The sequence below is a fragment of the Trachypithecus francoisi genome, unplaced genomic scaffold (genome assembly GCF_009764315.1).
Source record: "Trachypithecus francoisi isolate TF-2019V2 unplaced genomic scaffold, Tfra_2.0 Lachesis_group13, whole genome shotgun sequence".
NCBI classification, from domain to species: Eukaryota; Metazoa; Chordata; class Mammalia; order Primates; family Cercopithecidae; genus Trachypithecus; species Trachypithecus francoisi.
This window is the reverse complement of record NW_022681458.1, coordinates 82,749,101-82,775,740: the sequence shown is the minus strand read 5'-3', so window position 1 is coordinate 82,775,740 and position 26,640 is coordinate 82,749,101. Positions and strand designations below refer to the sequence as shown.

Here is a 26,640-nt window from a genome sequence, read left to right as displayed (position 1 = left end):
AGCCTGAAGCCTCAGAGGCATCCTCACCCTCCCACTCCATCTCCCCAACAGCCATACCATTTGGACATCTCATTTCCCAAAAAGTCCCCTCACCCATCCCCCATTCCCACTGCCTCATGGTCTCTGCCACCACCATCTTAGCCCAGGCTACTAATTCTTGCCTGCACTACAGCAATAGCTTCCTAACTGCCCTTCCCTTTCTCACACTTGCCCTTCTCCCATATATCCTTGGCACTGTACCTAGAGTAACTTTTTAAAATTTGGTCCTGGTCACGTCCTTCTTTAGTTTTTAACCCATCAAGAGTTTCCCATTGCTCTTAGGATAGAGGCCAGTAGTCCAATACGGTATCACCCTTTCCATTTCTTTTTTCTCACCTTCCACCACTCTAGTTCTTTATGCTTCCTTTAGTTTCTTAAATGTCATACTCCCCGCTTGCTGCAGGACCTTAGCACATGCGGCTCCCCCTATTTTTAATGTTCCTTGCCTTTCTGACCACTTCAGTCATGTCCTCTGGCTATACACTTTTCTAGAACCACACAACTTTCCCTCATCACAGACACCACAATTTTAAATTAAACAGCCATTTTCCTGATTGATTTACTAATGTTTGTTCTCCCTCTAATGTGTAAGAGAAGGGGCTGTTTCTGTTTTTCCTCACCACTGAATTCCCGACATCCAGCATAGTCAAATGAATGAATGAAAGAAGTGCTCCAATTTGAGTAAATTCCAAAAAGAGGTGAGAATATTTTTAAGGAAAAACTATGTTATGCACAAAATCAAATATTGATTAATCCCAAACTAGACAGTGGAAAGCAGCCATTGCCACCCAATCCAGGTCTTGAATAAAAATATGTAAGTAGAAGCACAAGAGTTAATCACACACACACACTTAGAATTTCTTCCTCCCACAGATCTGCTGGGACAAGTATCTTATATGACTCACTCTTCCTGGGTTAACCCCTGGTCAAACCTCTTCTACATTGTCAAACACAGAGAAAACTATTTATGAGACATCAGAAAAGATGCTTAATTTCTGTGTATCTCAGTTTTGAAAACTCTAAAAGGTGGTAAATTTGTCAACAAAGTGGGATTTTTTTTTTCCTTAGAAATAACCAATAAAAATTAGTCCTAGGAAATTCACAAACAAGAAGCAAAGTTTAATGGGACATAATATATTGGAACTCATTTCAGAACTGTGAAGTAAAGAAGGTCCATCATTGTTATCTCCCAGTTTTCCTTCTGTAGCTTTATCTGTTAATAGGGAAAAATTATCCCACTTCTCTCAGCTATCAACTCTCCTATTAGCAGTTTTTCTAATAATCTGATAAACCCACCTGTTTCAAGGTGTAGATGACAGAGGAGGCAATCTCAAAAATATTTCCCTTTTAAAAATAAAGGAAAGTGTTGAGAAAAAGGAGTGAAACTCCAGTGGTGGAATTTTAGGCATTAATGTACAGGGGAAGGCACTGTGGGTGGGGAGACATGCATGGTGACTCTGACATTGTGCCAGGTGAATTGCCACCTACTCATGAAGCCTGCTGTGATGATATCCTTTGCAATCAAATTCTCCTAATGCGCTGAAGAAAGAGTTGTGGAACTATGACTGTTGAATTGCCTGGCAAATGTTGGCTACACATTAGAATAACTGAGGGAGCTTTTAAAAAATACGGATGCCTGGATCCCATGCAGATCAACTAAATCAGAATCTTCAGGACATCTCCTGCACCTTGATGTTTTTAAAAAGCTCACCTGCTGATTCTAAATACTTGACCAGGGCTGAAAACTACTGATCTAGCTGTTAGTTATCACTAAATTTTTTTTTTATAGAACTCTGAGCTACATGAGGGTGTTTTAATCATGCCCCAGGGCTAGCTTCAGAAAGCACCTCCTCTCCCCGCCATTCTCATGCATGTATTTATTCCTTTCTATTCCTTTCCTGGGAAGCATTCACTTGCTCTTTTGCCCTGGGTCTGCTCCGCCATCACTACCACCATTCCCATAGATACACACTCTCTACATATGCACAGGAAGACACATGGGATGCAGCTGAACTGTGTGGGTAAAAATCAAGTTTGGGGGAAGGCCAATAGCAAAAGGCTGAACCAGAAACAACTATTCCATGTTTCTAAGAATTATTTATCAAATGCTAAGGATTTGACTTGTCATTAACTTCCTTAAAATATCCTCTTTTAATCTTAGAAGAAAACCTGGGCAATACCATCCAGGACATAGGCATGGGCAAAGACTTCATGTCTAAAACACCAAAAGCAGTGTCAACAAAAGCCAAAATAGACAAATAGGATCTAATTAAACTAAAGAGCTTCTGCACCGCAAAAGAAACTATCATCAGAGTAAACAGGCAACCTACAGAATGGGAGAAAATTTTTGCAATCTATCCATCTGACAAAGGGCTAATATCCAGAATCCTAAAGAACTTAAACAAATTTACAAGAAAAAAAAAACAACCCCATCAAAAAGTGGGTAAAGGAGATGAACAGACACTTCTCAAAAGAAGACATTATGCAGTCAACAGACATATGAAAAAATGCTCATCATCATTAGTCATTAGAGAAACGCAAATCAAAACCGCAATGAGATACCATGTCATGCCAGTTAGAATGGCGATCATTAAAAGGTCAGGAAACAACAGATGCTGGAGAGGATGTGGAGAAATAAGAACACTTTTACACTGTTGGTGGGAGTGTAAATTAGTTCAACCTTTGTGGAAGGCAGTGTGGTGATTCCTCAAGGATCTAGAACTAGAAATACCATTTGACCCAGCAATCCCATTACTGGGTATATACCCAAGAGATTATAAATAATTCTACTATAAAGACACATGCACACGTATGTTTACTGCAGCACTATTCACAATAGCAAAGACTTGGAACCAACCCAAATGTCCATCAATGATAGACTGGATAAAGAAAATGTGGCATGTAAACGCCATGGAATACAATGCAGCCATAAAAATGGATGAGCTCATGTCCTTTGCAGGGACATGGATGAAGCTGGAAACCATCATTCTCAGCAAACTATCACAAGAACAGAAAACCAAACACTGCATGTTCTCACTCATAAGTGGGAGTTTAACAGTGAGAACACATGGACCTAGGGAAGAGAACATCACACACCGGGGACTGTCGGGGAGTGGGGGACTAGGTGAGGGCTAACATTAGGAGAAATACCTAATGTAGATGATGGGTTGATGGGTGCAGCAAACCACCATGGCATGTGTATACCTATGTAACAAAATTGCATGTTCCACACATGTACCCCAGAACTTAAAGTATATTAAAAAATCCTATTTTACACATGAGAGGAGGCATGAGTTAGTAACTAGAACAGTGTGTTCATGCTTTGGGGTTGTTCACTATCTGTACCAGAAATGTGATTTGGAGATTAGCTAGGCATTCCTTTATGCCTGTTCCCTAGAGACCATGCCAGGATACACTTGTTCTAACAGTTGTGAAAAACTAATTGTCACATACTGGAGTGAATTCAAAATGGATCAACAGCCTAAATATAAATGCTGAAACCATAAAGCTCTCAGACAAACACACAGGGGCAAATCTTCATGACCTTGGATTTGGCAGTGAATTCTTCAGTATGATACCAAAAGCACAAGTGACAAAACAAAAAGTGGATAATTGGAAGCTTTTGTGCATCAAAGGACATTATCAAGAAGGTTAAAAGACAAGCTACAGAATGAAGGAAAATATTTATAAACATATATTAGATAGGGGTTTAATATTTAGAATATATAAGGCATTCCTATAACTCAACAATAAAAAGGCAAATGATCCAATTTAAAAATGGACAAAGGGCTTTAATAGACATTTTTCCAAAGAAGATAAACAAATGGCTAAGAAGCACATGAAAAGATGCTCAACTTCATCAGATACTAGAGAAATGCAAATAAAAATCACAGTGAAATAACACAACATGCTCTAGGATGGACATATAATAGCCAGTGTTGACAAGGATGTGGAGAAATTGAAACCCTCACACACGGCTAGCAGGATTGTAAAATGGTTTGGTTGCTGTGGAAGAACATTTGTCAGTTCCTCAAACAGCTTACTACTGAGTTACCATATGACCCAGCAATTCTATTCATAGGTATACACTCAAAAGAATTGAAAATAGGGACTCAGACAGAGACTTAGACACCAAAGTTCATTGAAGCATTATTCACAATAGTCAAAAGGTGAAAACAACCCAAGTGTCCATCAACAGATGAATGAATAAACAAAATGTGCAATATTCACACACACACACACACACACACACAAAAACACACGCCCATGCTACACAGGAATATTATTCAGCCACAAGAAGGAATGAAATTTTGATATATGCTAAAACTCAAATGAACCTTGAAAACATCATGCGAATAGGCCAGACACAAGGACAAATATTGTACGAGTTTGCTAATATGAAATATCTAGAATAGGCACATTCATAGAGATAGAGAATAGATTAGAGGTTACCAGGGGATGGGGAACAGGAAGTTAGTGCTTAATGGTTACAGAGTTTCTGTTTGGGATAGTGAGAATATTTTGGAAATAGAGATGATGGTTGTATAACATTGTGCATATAATTAATGCCATTGAATTGTACACTTGACAATGGTTAAAATGGCAAATTTTATGTCACATTATTTATGACCATAAAAATGCTTTAAAAAATTAATTGCCAAAGGTTTTAATAAAAGACTTAGTAATCCTCAGTGTCTTATTGAATATTATCTACAAGTTTCTCATACTGAAATGTGAAAATAATTTATACCTGGTAGCAAGATTTTATAGTTTCAGAAAATAGGAAGTATACAGAAAGTATCAATGATTAAAAAACAGTGTACCTCAATACTATCATAAAGTTTTAGAGTGCAATTACACCACTCTAGAAAATATCTCACAGTGCTGCTGAGCTCATTGTATCATGGGGCTAAGCTGATACGGCAACTCTTGTTTAAAAAAATATTATTAAAGACTTCATGTTTTAAAGAGCAGTTTTAGGTTCACAGCAAAGTTAAGAGGAAGGTAAAGGTACAACTTTGGGAGGCCGAGGCTGGCGGATCACCTGAGGTCAGGAGTTCGAGACCAGCCTGGCCAACATGGTGTAACCCCTTTTCTACTAAAAATACTAAAATTAGTCAGGCGTGTTGGCAGGCACCTGTAACCCCAGCTACTTGGGAGGCTGAGGCAAGAGAATCACTTGAACCTGGGAGGTGAAGGTTGCAGTGAGCTGAGATCATGCCACTGCACTCCAGCCTGGGTGACAGAGTGACAGTCTGTCACACACACACACACACACAAAAGGAAGGTATGGAGATTTCCCATACATTCCCTGATCCACACATACACAGCCTCCCCCATTATCAACATATCCTATTGCCCCAGAATGGTACATCTGTTACAATCGATGAACCTGCATTAACACATCATAACCACCCAAAGTCCATAGTTTACATTAGGGTTCATTCTTTGTGTTGTACATTCTATGAGTTTGTACAAATGTCTAATGACATGCATCCACCATTGTGGTATCATACAGAGAATTTTCACTGCCCTAAGAATCTTCCACAACTTCATCCTTCCCTCCCTGCAACACCTGGCAACCACTGATCTTTTTACTGTCTCTCTAGTTTTGTCTTTTCCAGAATGTCATATAGTTGGAATCATATGGTATTGTAGGCTTTTCAGATTGGCTTCTTTCACTTAGTAATATGAATTTAAGTTTCCTCCATGTGTTTTAAAGGCTTGATAGCTAATTTCTTTTTAGCACTGAGTAATATTCCGTTGTGTGGTTGTACCAGTTTATTCATTCACCTACTAGGGACATCTTAATTGTTTCCAAGTTTTGGCAATTAAGAATAAAGATGTTATAAATATCCATGGACAGGTTTTAACGTGTACATAAGTTTTCAACTCCTTTGGGTAAATACCAAGGAGTGTGATTGCTGGATCAAATGGTAGAAGTATGTTTAGTTTTGTAAGAAACTGCCAAACTGTCTTCCACAGTGGCCGTACCATTCTGCATTCCCACCAGGAGTGAATGAGAGCTCCTGTTGTTTGGCTTCCTTGCCAGTACGTAGTGTTGTCAATGCTATGGATGTGGGCCGTTCTAGTAGCTGTGTAGTGGCAAATCACTCATTGTTGTTTTAATTTGCATTTAAAGTGCCTCAAGTGCCAATGTGAAGTGGCAGGCGTAGGAAGGGGGCAAGACCACCAGACTCAGGGTCAGAAAACAAAAAGTGCGTCTTGGTCTGACGCTTATTCACTGTGAAGTGTCAGAAAAGTCACACAATTTTGTTAGCATCTGTCTTCTCATATGTAAAATGAGGATAGTAATTCTATATATTTTTAAAATTCAGTGATACAAGAAATATACATAAAATCAATTAGCTAAGAGGGGAAGTAACTCAAATGTCCACCAACGGATGAATGGATAAACAAAATGTAGTCTATCCATCTAATGGAATATTGTCCAACCGTCAAAAGGAAGTCCTATCACATGCCAGTGTTGATGAACCTGGAGGGCATTATGCTAAGTGAAATAAGCCAGTCACAAAAAGGCAAATACTGTCTGATTCCACTTACATGAGGTATTTAAAGTAGTCAAATTCAAAGACACAGAAAGTAGAACAGTAGTTGCCAAGGGGTTCGGGCTAGGAAGAACAGGGAGTCGTTTAATGGGTAGAGTTTCAGTTTTGTAAGATGGAAAAGGCCTGGAGATTTTTTGAATGACAGTGTGAGTATATGATACTTAACACTAGTAAACAGTAAACAAAAATGGCTAGAATGGTGAATTCTATATTGTATTTACCAGAAATTTAAAAAATTAAAAATCAGTGCCAAATATCTAGTGGGTACTCAATGAATGTGTGAAAAACCCAAGCAACCTCATTTCTCAAATTAGCAATGGGAGGAAGATCACAAAGGAGAGAAAGGCCTGCCAATATAACTGAACACTTAGATTAAAAATGGGCTGTCCACAACTGAAGAGGAATTTCATATTAGCATATGAAATGATGACACAGTTTGGGTTTTTTAATTTTCTAAGAGTTAAACAATTATAATTTGGGATGCATTTTAATTACTTCCACCTAAGGCCTATAAAGTTATTTTATTATAAAATATGAGGAGTGGAGGGAAAGCCTAGGCCTTAATTGAAGGCAGCATCAGAAATAATAAATCTGGTTTAAAATATCCCCACTGGCAATTTCTTTTTCTTAATTCAAATCTGCATGGAAGTACCAGCTTTATGAGGCTCCAGATGACATTGACCAAGCTAAGTTATTAGTCCCTCAATTCACTAGTGGGCAGAGCTGTATGCCAGCTCCAGGCAGGGAAAACACAAGAGTGGGAGTTGGAGTCTGGGTCCTCTGAAATTTACAGCTTATTTGGGAGCAGAACCTAGACACACAGGCATGCAGGCACATACATACACGTGTGCACACACACGCACACACATGAGTGCACACACACATGCGTACATACATATGTCACACCTAATGGAACATTCATACAGCACAATAAATGACTATGCCAATGGTAAAACTGAGTATAGAAATGAGGGGCAGTATCCAGGCTGTTTTTGACAAAAATTTTTTGTTCCAAAAGATTTGTTACTAAATGGAAAACTCAAATTTCTTGAAAAATTTCTTGAAAATAGTGACAAAAAAATTCCAGGTCCTATGGTCAACTCACAGCTTTTAAAAGTCACTTCCACTTTTTGAACACTTTCCAAAATTAGTGTCTACAAAAGAGAAACAAAGGCATCTTTTGAAAAACAAGCTTACCTTATAGTTAAAATATAGCCATCCTTTGGGACACGTTCCATGTTGTTTCGGTGTATCTTTCTTTTTCTCTATGAGCCAAACCTTTTTTCGCTTACAGATACTAGGCATAGAAACTGAACACTCTTCACTACCCCAGAGTCCTGGAGGAGAAAATGGGTTAGAAATGGTTTAGGAACAACGGCAATTCTTTGAAGGCATTCTCTATTGATCGCTATTTTTATGACTGCTATGGTTTTTCATAATTTATTTTTTAAAATCTAGAAACTGAACTAAACTACTGATGATAGATTTCTCTAGGGACGACAGTTAATTGGGCAAGGGGCCAAATCAGTAATTTTAATTTAAGAATGTAGAAATTTTACAAATTAAAAAAATCTAAATAAATACTGCAATTTGAATCATAGAACTGATTAAAATCTTAAGAGTATTTGACTTGTGTAGCAAAAGAATACTTCGTAGGGTAACAATTTCATTTTAAAACCTTCAACTTCAATGTACAGAGAGGAAAAAGATTCTAAAACAGTAGATAATTTCTACTTTATAATTCTTTAGAAAATATAATAATTTAGAAAAATTAACTCAAGAACTTCCAAGAAAATAGCATTTCTTAACACTGACCCCTAAACAAAACAGACTCACATATAGACTTGTCTTCAGTAAGATATATCCTCAAATCCTCAGCCTCTGACAAACTGACTGCTTTTTTTTTAAAATTTAGAAGAGCTATATTTTCAGAATAAAGATTATAGAATGCATTGTATTGGCATCCAAGTCATAAATTCTAGAACAGGGCAGAATGCATGCCAATTGAAGGGCAGGCTCAGTTTTCTAGATCAGGAATATGAGCCCAAAAGATGTTGGCATTTTGAAGGAGGGGCTGGAATGCTATTTTCAATGCAGATTAGCTGCTATTCTCCCAGACTCTCAAAACAGTCCTTTCTGTAGGCTGTTGTGACACCTGCTGGTAAAAGCAAGCTGATTAACCACATGGATTTTCCTTTCCTAACTCTCTGCAGAGGCCCTCACACCCAAAATTATTTTCCATGTTTATCCCTCTCCTGGTCTGGGGCACAGGTTAGTTATGAATCTGTTATAGTAACGGATATCATTATCTTTTATTGGTTAGAAAGAAGGGGAATGAGTGGACCATCAACCTAACTACACTGTACTGAGAAAGAAAATTAAAAAAACCAATCTTCAACCTAAATGTGCTTCTAAATCCAACTTGCAAACAGTTGCCATTCTAAAGCAGGCAACAATTGATGCCAGGTATTAAAAGAAAAAAAGAATACTGACTTGAATCAAAACATTTATTAAATAGGACAATGGAAGTAAATTTCACAGATGTTAAAGTTCTGGTCCATTATAAATTGCATATAGGAATAGATTTTTTTTTTTAAGTGCTTCAATTGAAATGTCATAGGGAAAAGTATTTGTCAGGCATTTTCTTTTTTAACAGTTTTATTGGGCCCATTTCTGGTGCTGTTTTGATTTTTGAGGAAGGACTTATTCAGATGTAAATTATTTACGAGAACATGAATACATGGACTGAACAGAAAAAATGTCCATCCTTAAGCCTTATGGCAGACAAAACTAACACATCAACTGAAAAGAGAAATAAACAGAAACTTCTCATGGAAATGATGCAAGGAAAAGACTTTAAGTCTCCTGAAAATTATCAGTTTGTATTATAAACCCAAAAATGGGTAAGTAAAATAACCTGTTATAGAAGAAATAAAGCCACATCTCTGGCTCTGATTGTTCACAGTTCTTTCTCTTCCTGTGTCCCAATTCTGGTATATCACTGGTGTTCCATCTCTCCAGCTGTGGGAAGATTAAAAATGTTAAGGTCTCGCATTCTGCATGTCCAGTCTCCAACATCATTCTTAGCGTTCTGAGGTAGGGATTGAGGATATAATATTCTATTAAATTTAAAAAAATACTCATATGGAGCATAGTGCCTATAGTTAACAATATTGTATCATATACTTAAAATTTTTCTAAGGGAGTAGATTTTTTTTGAGATGGAGTCTCACTCTGTCACCCAGGCTGAGTGCAGTGGCACGATCTCGGCTCACTGCAGCCTCTGCCTCTTAGGTTCAAGCGATTCTCCTGCCTTAGCCCCCTCAAGTAGCTGGGACTACAGGTGTGCATCACACCACGCCCGGCTAATTTTTGTATTTTTAGTAGAGACGGGGTTTCTCCATGTTGGCCTGGTGTCGAACTCCTGACCTAAGGCAATCCGCCTACCTTGGCCTCCCAAAGTGCTGGGATTACAGGTGTCAACCACCGCGCCCAGCTAAGAGGGTAGATTTTATGTTAAGTGTTCTTATCACAAAAATGAATGAATTAGTGAATAAATAAATAAATGAACAGAGCAGGAGAGAAAGCTTTTGGAAGTGATGGATATGTTTATGGCTAGATTGTCGTGATGGTTTCATAAGTATATTCTTTAAAAACTTCTCACGTCTTTGTTAGAGAAGTGAAAATTTATAAGTTAATGTTTGAAGGGTGTTCAACAAATTGATCACTAAAATTGAATCCAACCATTCTGCAAATAAAACCTGTCAAACAAAATTAAATGCAAATGAATCTAGGTTCATACCGAAATTCATCATTGGCTCTTTCTTCCTGAAGTCCAATCCACCAGCTTGCACCATACTTTGATAGCTATTAAAAGAAATTTAAAAAGTCAGCATTTATTCTACTTGCTTTCCTTTTTCACTATTAAGATGAATGGGGTTGCTGCTAGTGGCTTTCTATTCTTCAGTATTTTACCCAGTTATCTAAGGAAGAGAATACTAAGGCCTAGCATCTTGAGAAAACCTGAAACTTCATTATTCTAAAATATTCCCTCCTCATTATGAAGAAAAACTGGAATCAAACATGGAAAATAATTTCAATTTCATACAACTTGAAAAGAATGTTTCTAACTGTCTAAGAAGGATTTAAAAAGTAATATTAGAAAATGAATTCATTTTCTGACAAAAATTTATTGGCTTATCCTCTCAGTGATTTACCCTCTTGGTGATTTATAACTCATTGCATATGTCACATGTATTTGAAAAACAATTTAAGGTATCAAGGCATCATTAGTGTAAAGATACTGATTTTAGGTATTAGTCTGATTGCTAAGCTTTAAACAGTATAAGCTTTCCTTCCCATTCAAATAGAGAGACACAATATAGGACAAAAGAATACTACAGAACGCCCAGTGTTTGACTACTAGAAAATTATCCTTTTGATGAATCATGTCCTTTGCAGGGACATGGATGAAGCTCAAAACCATGATTCTCAGCAAACTAACCCAGGAACAGAAAACCAAACACCGCATGTTCTCACTCATAAGTGGGAGTTGAACAATGAGAACACATGGACGCAAGGAGGGGAACATCACACACTGGGGCCTGTTGGGGGGCAGGGGGCTGGGGGAGGGATAACATTAGGAGAAATACCTAATGTAGAAGATGGGTTGATGGGTGCAGCAAACTACCATGGCACATATATACCTATGTAACAAACCTGCACGTTCTGCACATGTATCCCAGAACTTAAAGTATAATAATAAAAAAAGGAACCAGATTTATATGTGTCAACATAGACACATTTCAAAATATGTACTTTTTTAATATAAAATTAAACTGTTTAACAAAAAATTGGAATTTTAATAGATTATAAATTCTATGTTAGCAGAGTGATATAGTTATCATAAAAAAAACCCATTTAAGCTAAGATTGTATTAGTAATGTTGTAGTGTTCAGAATAAAGGTAGTAAAAATTAGTAAGGAAATAGAAGACTTGAACGACAACAACAAAAGGAAAACAATCCTTTTACATTTTATTAATTTTACACCATTATTAATCACTTGGACCTAAGTACAATAAAGTATAAAATTAAAGTACCATGTGCATGCATCTGCGTGTGTGCGCGCGCACACACACACACACACACACGTTAGGGCAGATGTACTGACTTATGACCCAGGAAATTGCAATTCCCTCCTTAACTATAAAAGAGGAAGAGGCAGTAAGGGTTTTTCTAAGACCTGTAAATCAGTATACTTAATGGTGGAGGGGTGTGTGTGCAGTGTGTGTTGAACTGTAACTTAATTTTTATATGCGAAAGTCCTGTTAATTTGAAGGCATTATATATTTAAATTTGTACTCTCATTTCTTCTGTAAAGACATGGGAAGAAAATTTAAGATATATTATTTTTCCATAGGAATTTCAGCTCTCCATACAACAGAACCCAATAGTCCTCTAACAATCTAATTTATAAACAGGTATTTTTATTCTGTAAACAGCATGGCTGTTTGTCATATCAGCAATTTGAGAATAATGCAAGATGGAACAACTGTAATTTTGGATCCCTGAGGTGTTGTTTCCTGGATGTGTTCTTACAGGCTGAATTCAGATTCCCATTGTCAGACTTTGGAATGGGTCCACTGAGACTGGCTGTGAACTCAGTGGGGGAACCACAACAATTTCATTCAATCATTCTATCTAAAGAGGTTTCATGTGCCACAGGACTGGAAATCATGGCCTGGATTGTTCACTGCCCCAATTAAGGACCTCTAAAGAGGAATTATAACCACTGCATCTTAAGTGGCATATTTATTACCACCTCAATTATGGCATGGTAACTTCCACATGGCACATCACAACCTGCTGTGATATGGCACAGAACTGAACTTCATAGGAGATGCTAGAAGATATCCAGAATGGAGCATCCATGTGAAAATGGATGTTTGAAATTTTAGCTTAGGAAGGCCGCAACAATAGAAGACTTATTAATATGTGTTTGCATAAAGAAATGTGATAGAGAAGTAAGCTCAGGGCTTAAAAAATGTCATATGAACACGCATTTTATAACATCAACTATGTTTTGGTATATACAAACAGCCATTATAGTTAGCGTCATATGGAAACAGCACTTACCAAAACAAACAAACAAAACCCCACAGTGACAGTCAATATATTAATCCATAAAGCAATATAAGGAAGAACAACCTGTCATCTTTTAAAATGCTCCCATCAAGAATGACAAAGTGATATTTTGGAGAAGGACTAATAGATTTGATATATACTTTAAGAAGCACTTAGAAATAAAAATTTAATAATAATGGTAAATTGCCATTTCAAAATGACAACACTGCAAAACAGTGTAAAAATGTCAGACAAGTGGACTGATTAGCTAGTAGTTTGTGTCAAACAAGTCCTAAAGTGCTTGCAGCTTTTTTTCAGCATTAATGTGATTATCAAGATGGCTCAAAAAATAAATTCACTCTGATTATGCTTTACGGTCTTCTGTTACTCAAAGAGTGGGAGAGAAAATATTGACATTCTTTTTCCAAGATGGAAACTTTTTTTAAAATGTATTTGCTTCAGGTTTTAAAAACTGTATCTAGCTTTCCTGCTCATAATTAATTTTTTGACACTGCAACTAAATGTTATTTTTGTTTTCCACAATTCTAATCACTGCTCTTCTTAGGGGAGCCATACAAAGCACATATGTAATTTTAAAAATATTTAATTATTTATTTGTGCTCTTCCTACATTTATAAGATAGATATGAGACAGAAGTGAGTGGAATGATCTCTACACATCTTGCTCCTCATCATGGAATGAAATAGCTTCTGGATTGACCCATTCCAGTAGGATGTTCTTAGGTATAGGGTTTCTTTCTTACAAAATGTGAACACCACTATCACCACCACCACCATTAAGTGCCCAAGGTAGGCACAAATTATGCACGAATAAGAATTTCTTGGAAAGCAACAACTTTCTTCTTTCCAATTTGATATCCTTTCCCCTTGGACCCTGCAATAGACTAAATGTTTGTGTCCCCCTAAAATTTACATATTGAAATCCTAACTCTCAAGGTGATATATTACAAGGCAAGTGGCAGGTGATAAGGTCATGATGGCTATGGCGGGGGGGGGGTCTCATGAATGGGATTAGTGCCCTTAGAAGGGGGCCCTGGAAAGTTCCTTTGCCCCTTCCACTATATAAGTATACATATGAACCAGGAAGTGGGCATTCACCAGGTATCAAGTCTGCCAATGCCGAGATCTTGAGTTTCCAGCCTCCAGAAATGTGAGCAATAATTTTCTGTTGTTTGTAAACTGCGTAGTCTATAGTGTTTTGTTATAGCAGCCTGAAAAGACTAGGACAGTCCCCCTGGCCCCGTTCTCAGTATTCAAATATTATACCTTCCCATAATTTTCTTTTGTAGCACAGTGGGGAGATTAGTCAGCACCTTACCCATGAAACTGATAAGGCATTCTACATCAACATGGTCATAGGCCAGGTGACAATTTTGCCATATGAGGCACCATAAAGTTTGTCTGATTTGAGATCAGAATCCTCAATTAGATCATGGCAGTGGCTATTATGAATCAAACTGCTAAGCCTGTGGGGTTTCACCCTTCCCTTCTATGGGAGGCATTAACTCTGCCATCCCCACTGGCTTCCCAGCTTCCAAAGATTAGGAGATGAATTAAGAGGAAAGGTGAAGACAGAAGATCTACTGAAGTTCCCAGCAGAGCTAAGCTCTGTTGGAAAGATCAAAGAAGCCCTTCATTGTTCATGTCTGAGACAAAGCTGGCAGCCATGTTTTGGGGAGGATTTTGGAACTAGCATTTTGATGTAATGAAGACATTGTGCTCTTACATGCCCTGACACTGCTGTTCCACTGTCACAGGCAGCACCATGTAGGGTTTTTAAATGACTGGATAAGTAAGATGGCCTGGGTTTCTTTCCAAATTCCACCACTTAGCTGCTGTGTAACCAAGTTGCTTAACCTTTTTGAAGTCTTAGCCTCCTCACTTGTAAAATGTACTAATAACAGACTTCCTACAGAGGGTTCTTGGGAAGATTACATTTTAGTACTTGTTGTAGTACCTGACACAGTTATGGTAAGTACGGCCAAATATTAGCTCTTTTTGGGATGTATACTTTGCATGCCTATGGATTAGTTTTCAGCCATTCATCAGGTCTCTTGTTATTGCTCTCTGAGGTGAGGAGTATGGTGTCTGGCTAAAGAAATGTGTATTTTCTGACACCCTGATATGTAATTGAACATGCTCATATTGAACATTATGATTTTGGCTTCAGTGTTCCATTTGTAAGAGTGGAAGGGTGACAAAATAGTGTACAAATTTATGATGAGGAACATTCCAGATCTAGTGGTTGTTCCGCCACCGAGTTTCTGTGGAACCACGTGATTGTCATCTAACTTCTCTTTTTCTTGGCTTCTCCATCTGAATGTAGCAGGAGTCCTGACCTGCTTGTACCTCATGGGCTGTATGTGCAACAGACAGGATACAGAGACAGTAAATCCCCATGAACTGTGAGGAAACACATTTCTTTTTCAAGTCTAGGATGCTTTAATACAGGGCTTCATTTTATAGTCAACTTACAAAGATATAAAAAGATGATAGGGCTAGAAAGGATTCCTGAAGATCATGAAATATGATTAAATTACAGGAAAAGGAAATGGCTTTTTCTTGCTTTCAAAGCTTCCAAGGGAAAGCTGCCTTCATGCCTCCATTGTAATTTGTACTCTCTGTGCCCTTTCTATTTACTACATCATATCATTTCTAGCTTCTTAATTTTTTAAATTTAATTTATGTTTTAAAAATTGACAGATAAAATTGTACATATTTATTGTCTACCACACGATGTTTTAAAGTATATATATCCAGTCTTCTTAAAAACAGAGACTGTATCTCATATATTTTTGCATCTTTGACAAATACCCCAGTGCCTGGCACATACTCGCTAATGAATGCTTACCGAAGGAACACACTGACAAGTACACTATTCTTGGCCAGTTTGTTTTATTATTTAATAGGTCTTGCATGTTTCTTTCTTACTAGCTTAGTTCTGCAAGGAATTAAGTAGTCTTTCTCTACCTTAAGTTGAAATAGAAAACTACTCCTTACTATTTTCTGTATATTAGTCGTTACAAACTTAAAAATAATATACTCTTGTAAGATTTGAAGCTTTAAAACTGCCCCATCCCCCGGGTATTCCTCATCCCTCATTTGAGCTTAATTTTCCCCTGTGGCGTTTATCCACTTATTTTTTTCTAATATATTATATAATTCTATTTACTCGTATTGATCATGGTCTTTCTTCCCAGACAAGAATATAAACTCCATGAAGATAGGAATTTGGGTCTGTAGAACCTCATGAAACAATCTCGACATGCTCACCATTATTGCTAACAATCTCGACATGCTCACCATTATTGCTAATAAAGACTGAACAATCTCGACATGCTCACCATTATTGCTAATAAAGAGTGAACAATCTCGACATGCTCACCATTATTGCTAATAAAGAGGGAAATGACTGAGCAATATAGTAAACCTGTATCTCCATTATTTTTTCTTAATCTCTATAACGGAAAAAAAAACAATTCTCAAATATCTATGGTTTTACTGAAATCTATGGCTTTTACTGAAATTTAAATAAATATCCGAAGTCAAACCGAGAAAACCATCCCTCCCTCCATCCTAGGGGTAAAAGAAGGCGCTAAACTCTGAATTTTTCGTGGTGAGTTATGTTCAAGTACCGTTTTAATTTTGCTGTGGATGAATTCTTGCTCATGTGCAGAATGAATTGTAAGAAGATCACTGTGCAGCCAGCTACAGACAAACCCAAAATTCGACCATTCTGAGGCAAAGGTATGAAAAAGGTATTCTGCATCCTGATAAAAGAGCCAGGGTACATCTGAAAGAAAAACAAACAGTGAAAATAGTGCCGAAAAGATAAATAGGCATGCTAGGATTCACCTCAAATTTGTGATTTGGTCACTCAGCATTAAAAATAATTGTATATACACACACACACACACACAAATTTGCACACACACACACCGCACACACACACAGACACATGCACATAAATAGATAAATAACTTGCTTTTTTTCCTTGGTCTATCTCTTGCAAGATACCTTCACCAGGATTAAAAGATCAGGGGTAGATACATATTTAAAAATCACATGTCATAAAAATGATTGACGATACTAGTCCTTAACCATATTTAATGACTACATTTATTAATAATTAATTTGAACAAATTAGCTCGAGGTTGACACAAGAAAAGAGAGGCTTGATTTGAGAAATATAACAACACATTAATGCTATATAGTAGCACTTATATGGCATATATTAATAATTAGAAATTGAAGAGCTGCAGAGTCATTCTTACCGTACTGGTACCAGAAGGGAATCTTGGGTTTCACATCTGCAAAGTGAAAGCAAATCACTTTGACTGATCTTGCTTCTCAAGTGCATTGTCTGTGAATTACTTCAGCTCTAAACACGCTATTTTGTCCTTCATCTTTTAAAATATCACTTTAAAACAGGCACATTGTGCTGTTTGGAATATGTGGTGAGTTCTCACACTTGAAGAGGAGGCTCCAGAGAGGCTTCTGATTAAAGAACGAAGGACATGAGCACTTGCTGAGGCCACTGTGTGTCACACACTGTACTAGGTGCTTCCACTTACTCGTTGTACAAGTAATTCTGTTTCCTTTGTAATGTCAAAGTGACATTTCTCCCGGACTATACTTGCCCTATAAATATTCTGGAATATTAGCTGGTTACCTTAGTTCCCAGTGAACTACCTTGGCATCCTGCATTGGTGTCACTTTTTCTCATTTCGTATAGAAACATTTTTTGCTACAATAGTGTAATTTGGTTTATCATGCAGGTTGTTGATATTGTGGTTTGGGGTGTTTAAACTGAGAAAGTACTAGAGATTATTAGAAATCAAACACATAGCAAAGATCTTATTACTATTTTTACCTCTTGGGATTTTGCATATCCATTCACGTTTGGAACCACAGTGTAAGGGCAACAATGTTTTGTTTGCCTTATAAACAGCACAGTTTCTTGCATCTTCTCCAAAATAATTATTGTCTAAAAACGAAGAGACAACCTGCAGCAGATGAAGTTCATTATTTCTTAATGATGATCCCCCTACAAAGTTTCAAAAGATCAAAAAGGGCATTCCTGTACATAAGCATTATAGGCTTCCACAGGAAGCTTCAGAAATGTCTGGATGTCATTCTAGTTGAAGGTTATTTCACATTTGTGAAGAATAAGCTAATCAATATTTAGCTTTTTAAATTTAAAGATGCTTAAAAAAAAAAAAAAGCCGGACGTGGTGTCTAACGCCTGTAATCCCAGCACTTTGGGAGGCCGAGGTGGGCGGATCACAAGGTCAAGAGATTGAGACCATCCTGGCTAACATGGTGAAAACCTGTCTCTACTAAAAACACAAAAACAAAAAATTAGCCAGGCGTGGTGGCAGCCACATGTAGTCCCAGCTACTCGGGGAGGCTGAGGCAGGAGAATGGCGTGAACCTGGGAGGCGGAGCTTGCAGTGAACAGAGATCGCACCACCACACTCCATCCTGGGTGACAGAACAAGACTCCGTCTCAAATAAATAAATAAATAAATAAAATAAAAATAAAAAAAGGTACGCTACTCCTTTCTCCAGAAGGAACAAATGAAATGCACGCTTTTTTTTGCATCTTTTTCCAACTGGGAACATTTTCTAGCCTTGGGATCCTGGGTAGACTTAGGGACTCAAGGGTGTGCCAGATCTTGGTATTAACTTTGATTTTGATTACTTTGAACATATGCTAAGTTTTTTGCCTCTAATAACTAAATTCTGAGCCATAGTTAGCTTTAATCAGGAATCTATCTGGTCACTTTCCATGAATGACCACATAACTCATATAATTCACATTACAAGGGTATTAAAGACTCAACCTTCTCAATTATTTAATGACTACCTCACAGAAGAATGGATGGACAACAAGTAAAATTGGGATAAAAATTTGGGGGAAAAAGGATGCTTTTAAATCCCTTATGTTCCTCCTCAAACATGTACACCGTCATGCAATAATTCATCTATCTTAAATATGTATATCCTCAGGTTCAGAAAATGGTGTGATTTGAATTCATTTTGTCCAGCAGATATTGGTGAGAAGTTCGGCCACTGCTTCATGGCCTTATCTAATTTATTCTGACCCAGTTTGTCTATTCCTCTCCTATTACTAATGAGTTTGTTACACTAAAACAAAAGAAAGTGTTCTCAACCTCTATGTATCACATTTTCTTTTTCAAGTACTATATTGGCTTGAACCACCCAGCTGTCCCATGTAGTGGCTGCCATTTATGGGGCAAGTTGACCCTGCTATGCCTTTTCTGTTTTCTGAGCCTTGGTTTCTTTATCAGCAAAATAGATTAGTGGGGCTGAATGACCTTTAAAATCTCTTCCTACTCTCTCCTATAAACCTCTTCCTTGACACTCATTTGAACATCACCTTGGTACGGGGCTTTCTCTATTGTTTTTTACTACTTCAAAGTTTGGCTACTGATATTTTGCCAACCGTGAGGTATTATAGCATTGTGACTTTGGAGTCAGACAACCTGTGTGCAAATCCTGGCTCTCCTATGTATTATTTTAGGCAAACCACTTAATCATTCTAATACCCATGGTACTGACTTATTGTAAGGATGAAATGAGATCATGTAGGAGTGCATTCAGCTCGGTGCTTAGAACAATATGAGGACTCAATCGACAGCAGTTGCATGAAGTGCTCACTGCAGTCTCTCAGGAGTCGCCCCATTTCACAGGTGAAAGTGAATAATGTGATTTTTCATGTGCCGTAGGATGGATCCCACTTCAATCTAGGATACTACTTCAGTTTTTTTCCCTGTCATTTTGAGAAAAATGTGAGAATTACCAATTGCAACTGAAAAAAAAATGCAATAGTGAGTTCTCTCTGTCCTTCATAGAGGTTTGCAAGTATGGGAATGAATGAAAAGCAAGACTTTTTTCCTTCTGGAACAACTTGCTCTAGAAGGTGATATTTCTAAAACTTGCATTACTGTCCTTTCAGAGTGAAGTAAATGAAAAATCATTCTCCAAAATAATCTTCCTTTCATTATGACACGGACAAGGTTCCCATACTCAGACATCAGGTGCTATGCAGGATAGGGAGGTACAGGGTAAAGGGAGTCTTGTGTTATTTAAAAGAATAGCTGCTTCTCTGCCGGAGAGACTCTTCATATGGGAGATGGTTTGGGGGGGACTTTTTGGAGGTTTTTTATTCTTTTTCAGGATGGTTTGGGGAGACTTTTTGGAGGTTTTTGATAATTTTTCAGGCTGAGATTGTACAATGGCCTCAGAACAATGTGGCTAGCAAACATTTCCCAGGACCTTGCCAAATAATTCTCCTGGTACCAAGGTCTGGTGCAGTTTTGTCATGGGAGCTCTGGCCATCATTTCTAGGTTCTCTTGGTTTACCACGTGGTTCTGGGGCCACTTGTTTTGAATCCATCCCTTTTCTCCAGTTTGAAAAGACTTACAGGAGTTCTATCAGACCACTCCCACGAGCCAGCATTCAGTGGGTTTCGTTTATTAAATCCAATCCAGAACTGCCTTTCTTCTGTCCTGTGAAGAGAAGAAACAAAAGCTTTGCCTTTCCCATCAAATTTACAGCATTATGTGAAAGGTTAAAAAACATTCAAAAATATTCATGTATGCAGGAAACAGCTGATGCTACTGGCAGGATTGATCAAGTCAACAAGCAATGAACATTTTAAATGTGCAAAACGCTGTGCTATGACATGAATTGAGAGAAGAATAAGCCTCACATTCTATTTCTCTTGGTTTGTGTGATTTGCTCACAGGTGATATACAGTTGGGGAAAAGTCAGCTTTTATTGAGAACATGAGTTTCTCATCAGGAATAGCAAAGCCTTTCAGTCAGGACAAGAACACATGAAAAGAAAATTGGTAAGAAATTTTGGAAATCTCTAGCCAAGAGGACCTTTCGCTACTTTACTGTGTGTTTACTACTTCACTATACTATTTATTCTACGTTACTATGCTTTGATTTGTTGTTCTTTTGTTAAACGTTCATGTATTCTCTGAAAGTCAGCCATCATCATCTTCATTGAATAAAAGGTACACAGTAGGTTTTTTTTTTTTTCAGATATCAACATAAATAATTCTAAAGCCAGTCACCCTGAGCCATGGTAGATTAACTTCAGTCATCACCATTGGTTTAGACTTGGCGAGAAGCTCCACAGAGAGTCCCCTTCTCCTCTATGAGGCAGAGTACAAATGTGTCCAGAGTCCTCAATCAATCGAGTAATAAAGCCTAATTGTGCAATGAACCATCTCACTAAGATCATTTGCTGAGAATAATTTTGAAGAATCAAAGATTTAAAAGATTCAGATGTCAGGACAGATACTTTATTTTCCTTTGTGCAGAGAAGCAAACCTATTCCGAGGAATTCCTTCTCAGATATGTCAGCTACTCTGCCTGGATGACACAAATTAAAAGCAAATTCAGCTTAGAAATCCAAGAGATCACTGGTGCCCAGTTGGTCACTGTCATGATGACACCTTACATTGAAGGTTGGGAGAAGGTGAGAATGGCCACCTTCCGTTTAAGCCAAGCACACTAATCTCCATGGCATAGGCTGAAAATCCATGTCACTCTCCTGGTGTTGTGACCTTTGTCTTTCCTCACTGAATTCAGAGATCTATGTCTTTCCTGCTATATACTGGCTCCTGGAAGGGGAAATGGTATTTACCTTCTCTTCATCAGTTTCCTGAAATAGTATAACATTTAATAAACACACATGTATGTGCATACGTGTGTGTGTGTGTGTGTATGTCTGATTAATAGAAATAGAAAAGCAGTGCCATAGGAAGGAAAAGCAGCATACCTGCTATACCTGCTAACTGTGAGATCTGGTATGTTTGCTATAATTAAGCATCAGATTTGACTGAATTCTCTTGTAATCTGGGAATAAAGTGAAATATACACAGTTACTGATAATTTTTTTTTTTTTTTGAGACAGGGTTACACTGTCACCCAGGCTGGAGTATAGTGGCACAATCTTGGCTCACTGCAACCTCCTCTTCCTGGGCTCAACTGATACTCCTACCTCAGCTCAGTCTCCTGAGCTGGTACTACAGACGTGTGCCACTACACCTGGCTATTTTTTTTTGGTAGAGATGGGGTTTTACCATGTTGCCCAGGCTGTTCTCTAACTCCTGAGCTCAAGCAATCTGCCTTGGCCTCTCAAAGTGCTACAATTACAGGTGTGAGTCACTGCGCCCAGTCAAGAATGTTTAAATATTTTCTTTAAAGATGGTTCTCGCTCTGTTGCCCAGCTGGAGTGCAGTGGCAAAATCATACCTCACTGTAACTTCGAACTAGGTTTTGCTGGGACTACAGGCGTGGCCACCACACACGGCTAATTGTGAAATTTTTTCGGTACAAACTGAGTCTCACTATGCTGCCTAGGCTGGCCTTGAATTCCTGGTCTTAAGTGTTCCTTCCACCTTGGTGTCCCAAAGCCCTGTGACCCACTGTGCCTGGCTCATATTATACGGCTTTTGTGATCAGATATTGAAAAACTAGGATTTGATAGATGCTTGGGACGAAATTCTACGAGACATTTTAAGCACGAGAACTTATATAAACAGAAATGACAGTGACATTTGATCTTAAAGCAAACTGGGAAGCAGTTTGTATGTGGTTGTCATATGGCAAACCTCACTAAAATGCAAAGGCAGAATATGCAAATATGTTCTGCAGGAAGCTAAAGTAATGAAGTAAAATGTAACTTTGAACAATGGAGACTATCACCTATTCCTTGGATTTATGGCCTCAGACCTGGCTGATAATCCAATTAGCCAGGAAGCTTCTTAAACTTTTCTTCAGACTCAGAGAGTCTGACTCAGCAGCTCTGGTGTGAGGCCAGAAAGCTCTGTAAAAAAGGTGTTCTGACCAAGTGTGATGAGGAGCCAGGTTCCTGAGTCATGGCCTCATGTCAGCATTTCCCGAAGGGACTAGCAGTTCTGTGGGATGTCAATAAGTGTTCTTAAAAAAGGGATTTGTGGTCAAAGAAAGTGCTTCCTTCTAGAACCCTTTATGATGCTAATGTACATGGCAAATCTCCAAGACTGTACATTGTTTTGCAAACATATTTTACCATAAAATCTCCTTCCTTCCGGGCAGAATGCTGTACAAGACTCACATGGAGAGATGTCAAAAACTCCCAGCTTTAAGGTCATTGTTGTAGATGTGGAAGATGAATAATTTGACAGATGTTGCATGTTAATCTTTTCATGGGACTGTCCTACAAGGAAACTTGTGGGAAAGGCGAGGAGGATTTTCCTCAAAAAATAGTACGGGATTTTTCTCTGGGATTCAGGCCAGTGTTTCATTGAGACTTCAGATTTCCAGAGCTCAAAGCAGAGTACCTATTATTATAGTTGTTTTCATTAAATAAATATAGAGAGCCATGAAGTTGTGCTGATCACAACATCCTCAGAGGCAGGATTTTGTCTGTCACATCTATTGAATTCTCCAACCAGCTATGCATGTAACTGTGCCCCTTCCACAGAAGATACTCTCACAGTGCAGGCTGACTGACAGAACATTCCAAAGTGAGAGGCCAAAGTGGGGAGTGGGGGGTTCACAGGAAGGGGACAAGATGACTGTCTTCAAATATTTGAAAATAGCATAGATTTGATCTGTATTTGCTCTAGCTCAAATTGAGGGGAGGCAGATTTCTAGCTTATTAGAAAACTGCTCTTTGAAACCAACCTTCTGCAATGGAATGGGCTTTCTCCCAAATAAGAAGCATTCTGAAATTGGAAGGAATTACGCAGACAGCGGATGACCACGGTATGTGGTGGCAGGTAGCACAAGACAGTTGAGAGTTCTTCCAATTTAAGCTTGAATTTCTAACTCCACTGAATTCAAGGTTCTGTAAACTTGCACGGTGGATACAGATACGAGAAAGTTTGTTTCCTCAAATGAAAACTTAGGAGGTTGGGTTGGAATTAAAAAAAAAATTACTGGGACTCTTTTTTTTTTCAAACAAAATCTTACATAGGATCAAATTATATACAAAATAATCAGCAGTGGAGCTGGTTGGAGCTGCTCTGGTGAGGCGTGGAAGGAACCAGGAGCTCTGCCTACATGGCCCTCTCATACTCCTGGGGTTCCAGGATTCTCGGGATCCTTCCACAACACTTTGAAAACCACTGGGGTAGATCATTCCTGAGTTTGGCAGGAAAGCTCTACAGTTCTGACTTGAGGCACAAAGAAAAGATTTCAAATATCTAAACAATTGTCACTTTGTTCTTTGTTTTATGAAATGAGAACCTGGTACAAGATAAATATAAAACTATAAATATAAAACTATATTTATTTTTCTTGGCTTTGGGTGTAATACAAATATGGGAATTTTAAATAACTACTTGAGATACTCACCCCTCAGAAGCCATTACTGAGAGATAGAATATTTGACTATAATTTTTCATAATTAACAAGTATTTACCAATTAAATTTTGAATGTAAGAGCTCATTCACAAAATTCTCTTCCTCAATGTGGGCAAAGCTTGCAAGATGAGCTCCAAATTCTTCGCAAAATGCTTCAGCTTCTCTCCATGTTCTTTTCATCAGAACTTTTTCACTATGAAATACCTGTACAGTAAAAGAAAATAAATTAACATTGTTATAGATAAGGTGAGGTTGTTAAACTCTGCTCTAGAAAGTGAGAGTAATATTAATATAATTGTCATTATTCTTTATAAGAGCTTGATCTAGAGGGAGGAAGTAACATTTACTGAACTAGAATGTGCCCAGTCATCATAAAATTATTAGTTCCTTTTATCCTCATAACAAATTCCTGATGAGAATGTAATAAACTCAGTTTTATAAATGAGCTTTTTGAAGAATTTTTTTTCACCCTAAATCTTCTGTGACTGGCATGTACTTGTCCCTCAGTAAGTATTTGTCAATAGATAAATAAAGTCAGGCCAAGAGAGGTTAAGAATTTTAGGTCACACAGCTATAAACTGGCAGAGCTAGGATTAGACCTACAATTCCTTGCTTCCAGAGTCCATAAACTTCCATCCCACCAGACTGCCTTCTGACAGATTAGAATTAGCAGACTGATCATTACTCTGCCTGACCCAGGGCAAGAAATGAGAAATGAGACCTGGGACCTAGGGTAGCTCTATTTCTAGAGTCTTTGGATCTTAGTTGAACTGGCAGATGCAGTGGTTCAGCTGTCTCTAAAATCTCTGCTGCTTCTCAGCTGTCTTCATGGTGGCAGGAAGAAGCCAGCTGAATGGAAGGTCTTCTGTTGGCTTTATTTAAGATTGGGGAAAGGGACTGAAGACCCAGAGCTTGCAATCCCAGTCCTCTGTACCCTTCTTATTTTTAACTGCCTCGCACTAAGCCTGAGCCTCTGATGCCAGACAGGTACACCCTGTGGCCAGCCCTCCCCAGGCTCTTATTTGCTGAGACCAGAATGAATAGCTTTCCAAGTCCTGTGGACCACAGAACAACCTTTCCATCTTTTAAATTATATGTCAAAACTTGCCTCCTCTGGGAACCTCTTCCTGAATCACTCTAAATTCATAAATCCTACTACCATGCCTATCACACACACACCATGCATTTGTCGACATATCAGGGTGATATATAGTAGAAAAGGCACCAGACCAGAAGTCCCAAACCAGGGATTTATTCCAACTCTGTCAATAAATAATCATGATCTTGGGCAAATCACTACATTTCACATGCCTCAGTTTACTGATCTCTAAGGTTTAACTTATTACTGGGCGAGGCCACTTTTGGGCCTATTATTCTATGAATGTAATGTAGGATTATATATGTGTACAATTTAAATTGAGCACATTCACAGCCGCTTCATGCCATGTACAAGCTACAACAGTTCCGGAGATAGAGTCTGTCTTCGTTCTGCTCTGCTGTGCAGAGCTGCTGGGGAACTTTCTCCCAAGACTTAGTGAAACCCTATTTGTAAAATAAACCAAAACAAAACCACCAAACATTTTAAAAAATCATATTTCAAAAAATGTGTTTCTGACAAGATTGTAGGAACTAATTTAAATGTAGGATCTAAAGGATCTATTTTAAAAATAGAAATTTCTTCACATACACACACACACACACACATTATACACATACAAATCAACCATATGCATTAATTTGTTTGATCTTCAGGTGTCTGGCAAGCTGCAAAAGCTATCCTTATTAGTAAAATTGTATCATTCAATAATAAAAACTTTATTTGTTGGTTTACAAACAATATGAAATTATACCACTTAACACCCTCTGAGTGTCTGCCTCCTTCACTTGGTGTATTAACAATATTGCAGGAGGACAGGTCTCCAGATGACCCTTGCTGACCCAGCTCTTCCTCTTTTTCTTGGCAATTCTCAGGCAGAGTGTACCAAGAGTGCAATATCATGAGATAAGGAGGAATTGTCCTTATCCCTCCTAGAATAGGATGTCTTGCAATACTTTAGCTCAGTGATCCAGGTAGTACCTCGGATAAAAACCCAGAGAGGAGCGCTTTCCGGAGCCCTCAGCTGTCCTGCAAAGTGGGGCATGTGCAGACAAGATTCCATCTTCCTGGGGTGCTTTCCTGAGCCTTGGGGGAATGGCTCACCATAGATCCTAGGCTTCGGTTGCTTCTTGCTGCCTATCTGTGAATACAAGTTGAGCATCCCAAATCTAAAAATCCAAACTCCAAAATGCTCCAAAATCCAAAACTTTTTGAGCAGTGACCAGACACTCAAAGGAAATGCTCACTAGAGCATTTTGGAGTTTGAATTTTCAGATTTGGGATGCTCAACTGGTAAGTACTATGCAAATATATATATTAAAAAAATCCGAAATCCAAAGCACTTCTGGTTCCAAGCATTTCAGAAAAGGAGTACTCACCCTGTAATAAAGTTATTTT

General features: G+C 38.1%; 1 protein-coding gene across 5 annotated transcripts in view; it reads right to left on the bottom strand.

Annotated features, from left to right (window-relative positions):
• The window catches only part of PLA2R1 (phospholipase A2 receptor 1), a 140,524-nt gene that overhangs the window by 33,817 nt on the left and 80,067 nt on the right, over nucleotides 1-26,640 (bottom strand). For 4 of the 5 annotated variants that reach the window (XM_033231336.1, XM_033231338.1, XM_033231335.1 and 1 more), the window contains exons 13-20: nucleotides 24,205-24,350; nucleotides 20,204-20,288; nucleotides 17,626-17,758; nucleotides 17,027-17,062; nucleotides 16,388-16,545; nucleotides 10,411-10,475; nucleotides 9,526-9,629; nucleotides 7,806-7,945 (exon numbers count right to left, since the gene is read on the bottom strand). In XM_033231336.1, the coding sequence (XP_033087227.1) occupies nucleotides 7,806-7,945; nucleotides 9,526-9,629; nucleotides 10,411-10,475; nucleotides 16,388-16,545; nucleotides 17,027-17,062; nucleotides 17,626-17,758; nucleotides 20,204-20,288; nucleotides 24,205-24,350 (867 nt within the window). The remainder of the gene's footprint in view (nucleotides 1-7,805; nucleotides 7,946-9,525; nucleotides 9,630-10,410; nucleotides 10,476-16,387; nucleotides 16,546-17,026; nucleotides 17,063-17,625; nucleotides 17,759-20,203; nucleotides 20,289-24,204; nucleotides 24,351-26,640) is intronic. The other variant, XM_033231340.1, reaches the window with a different exon arrangement.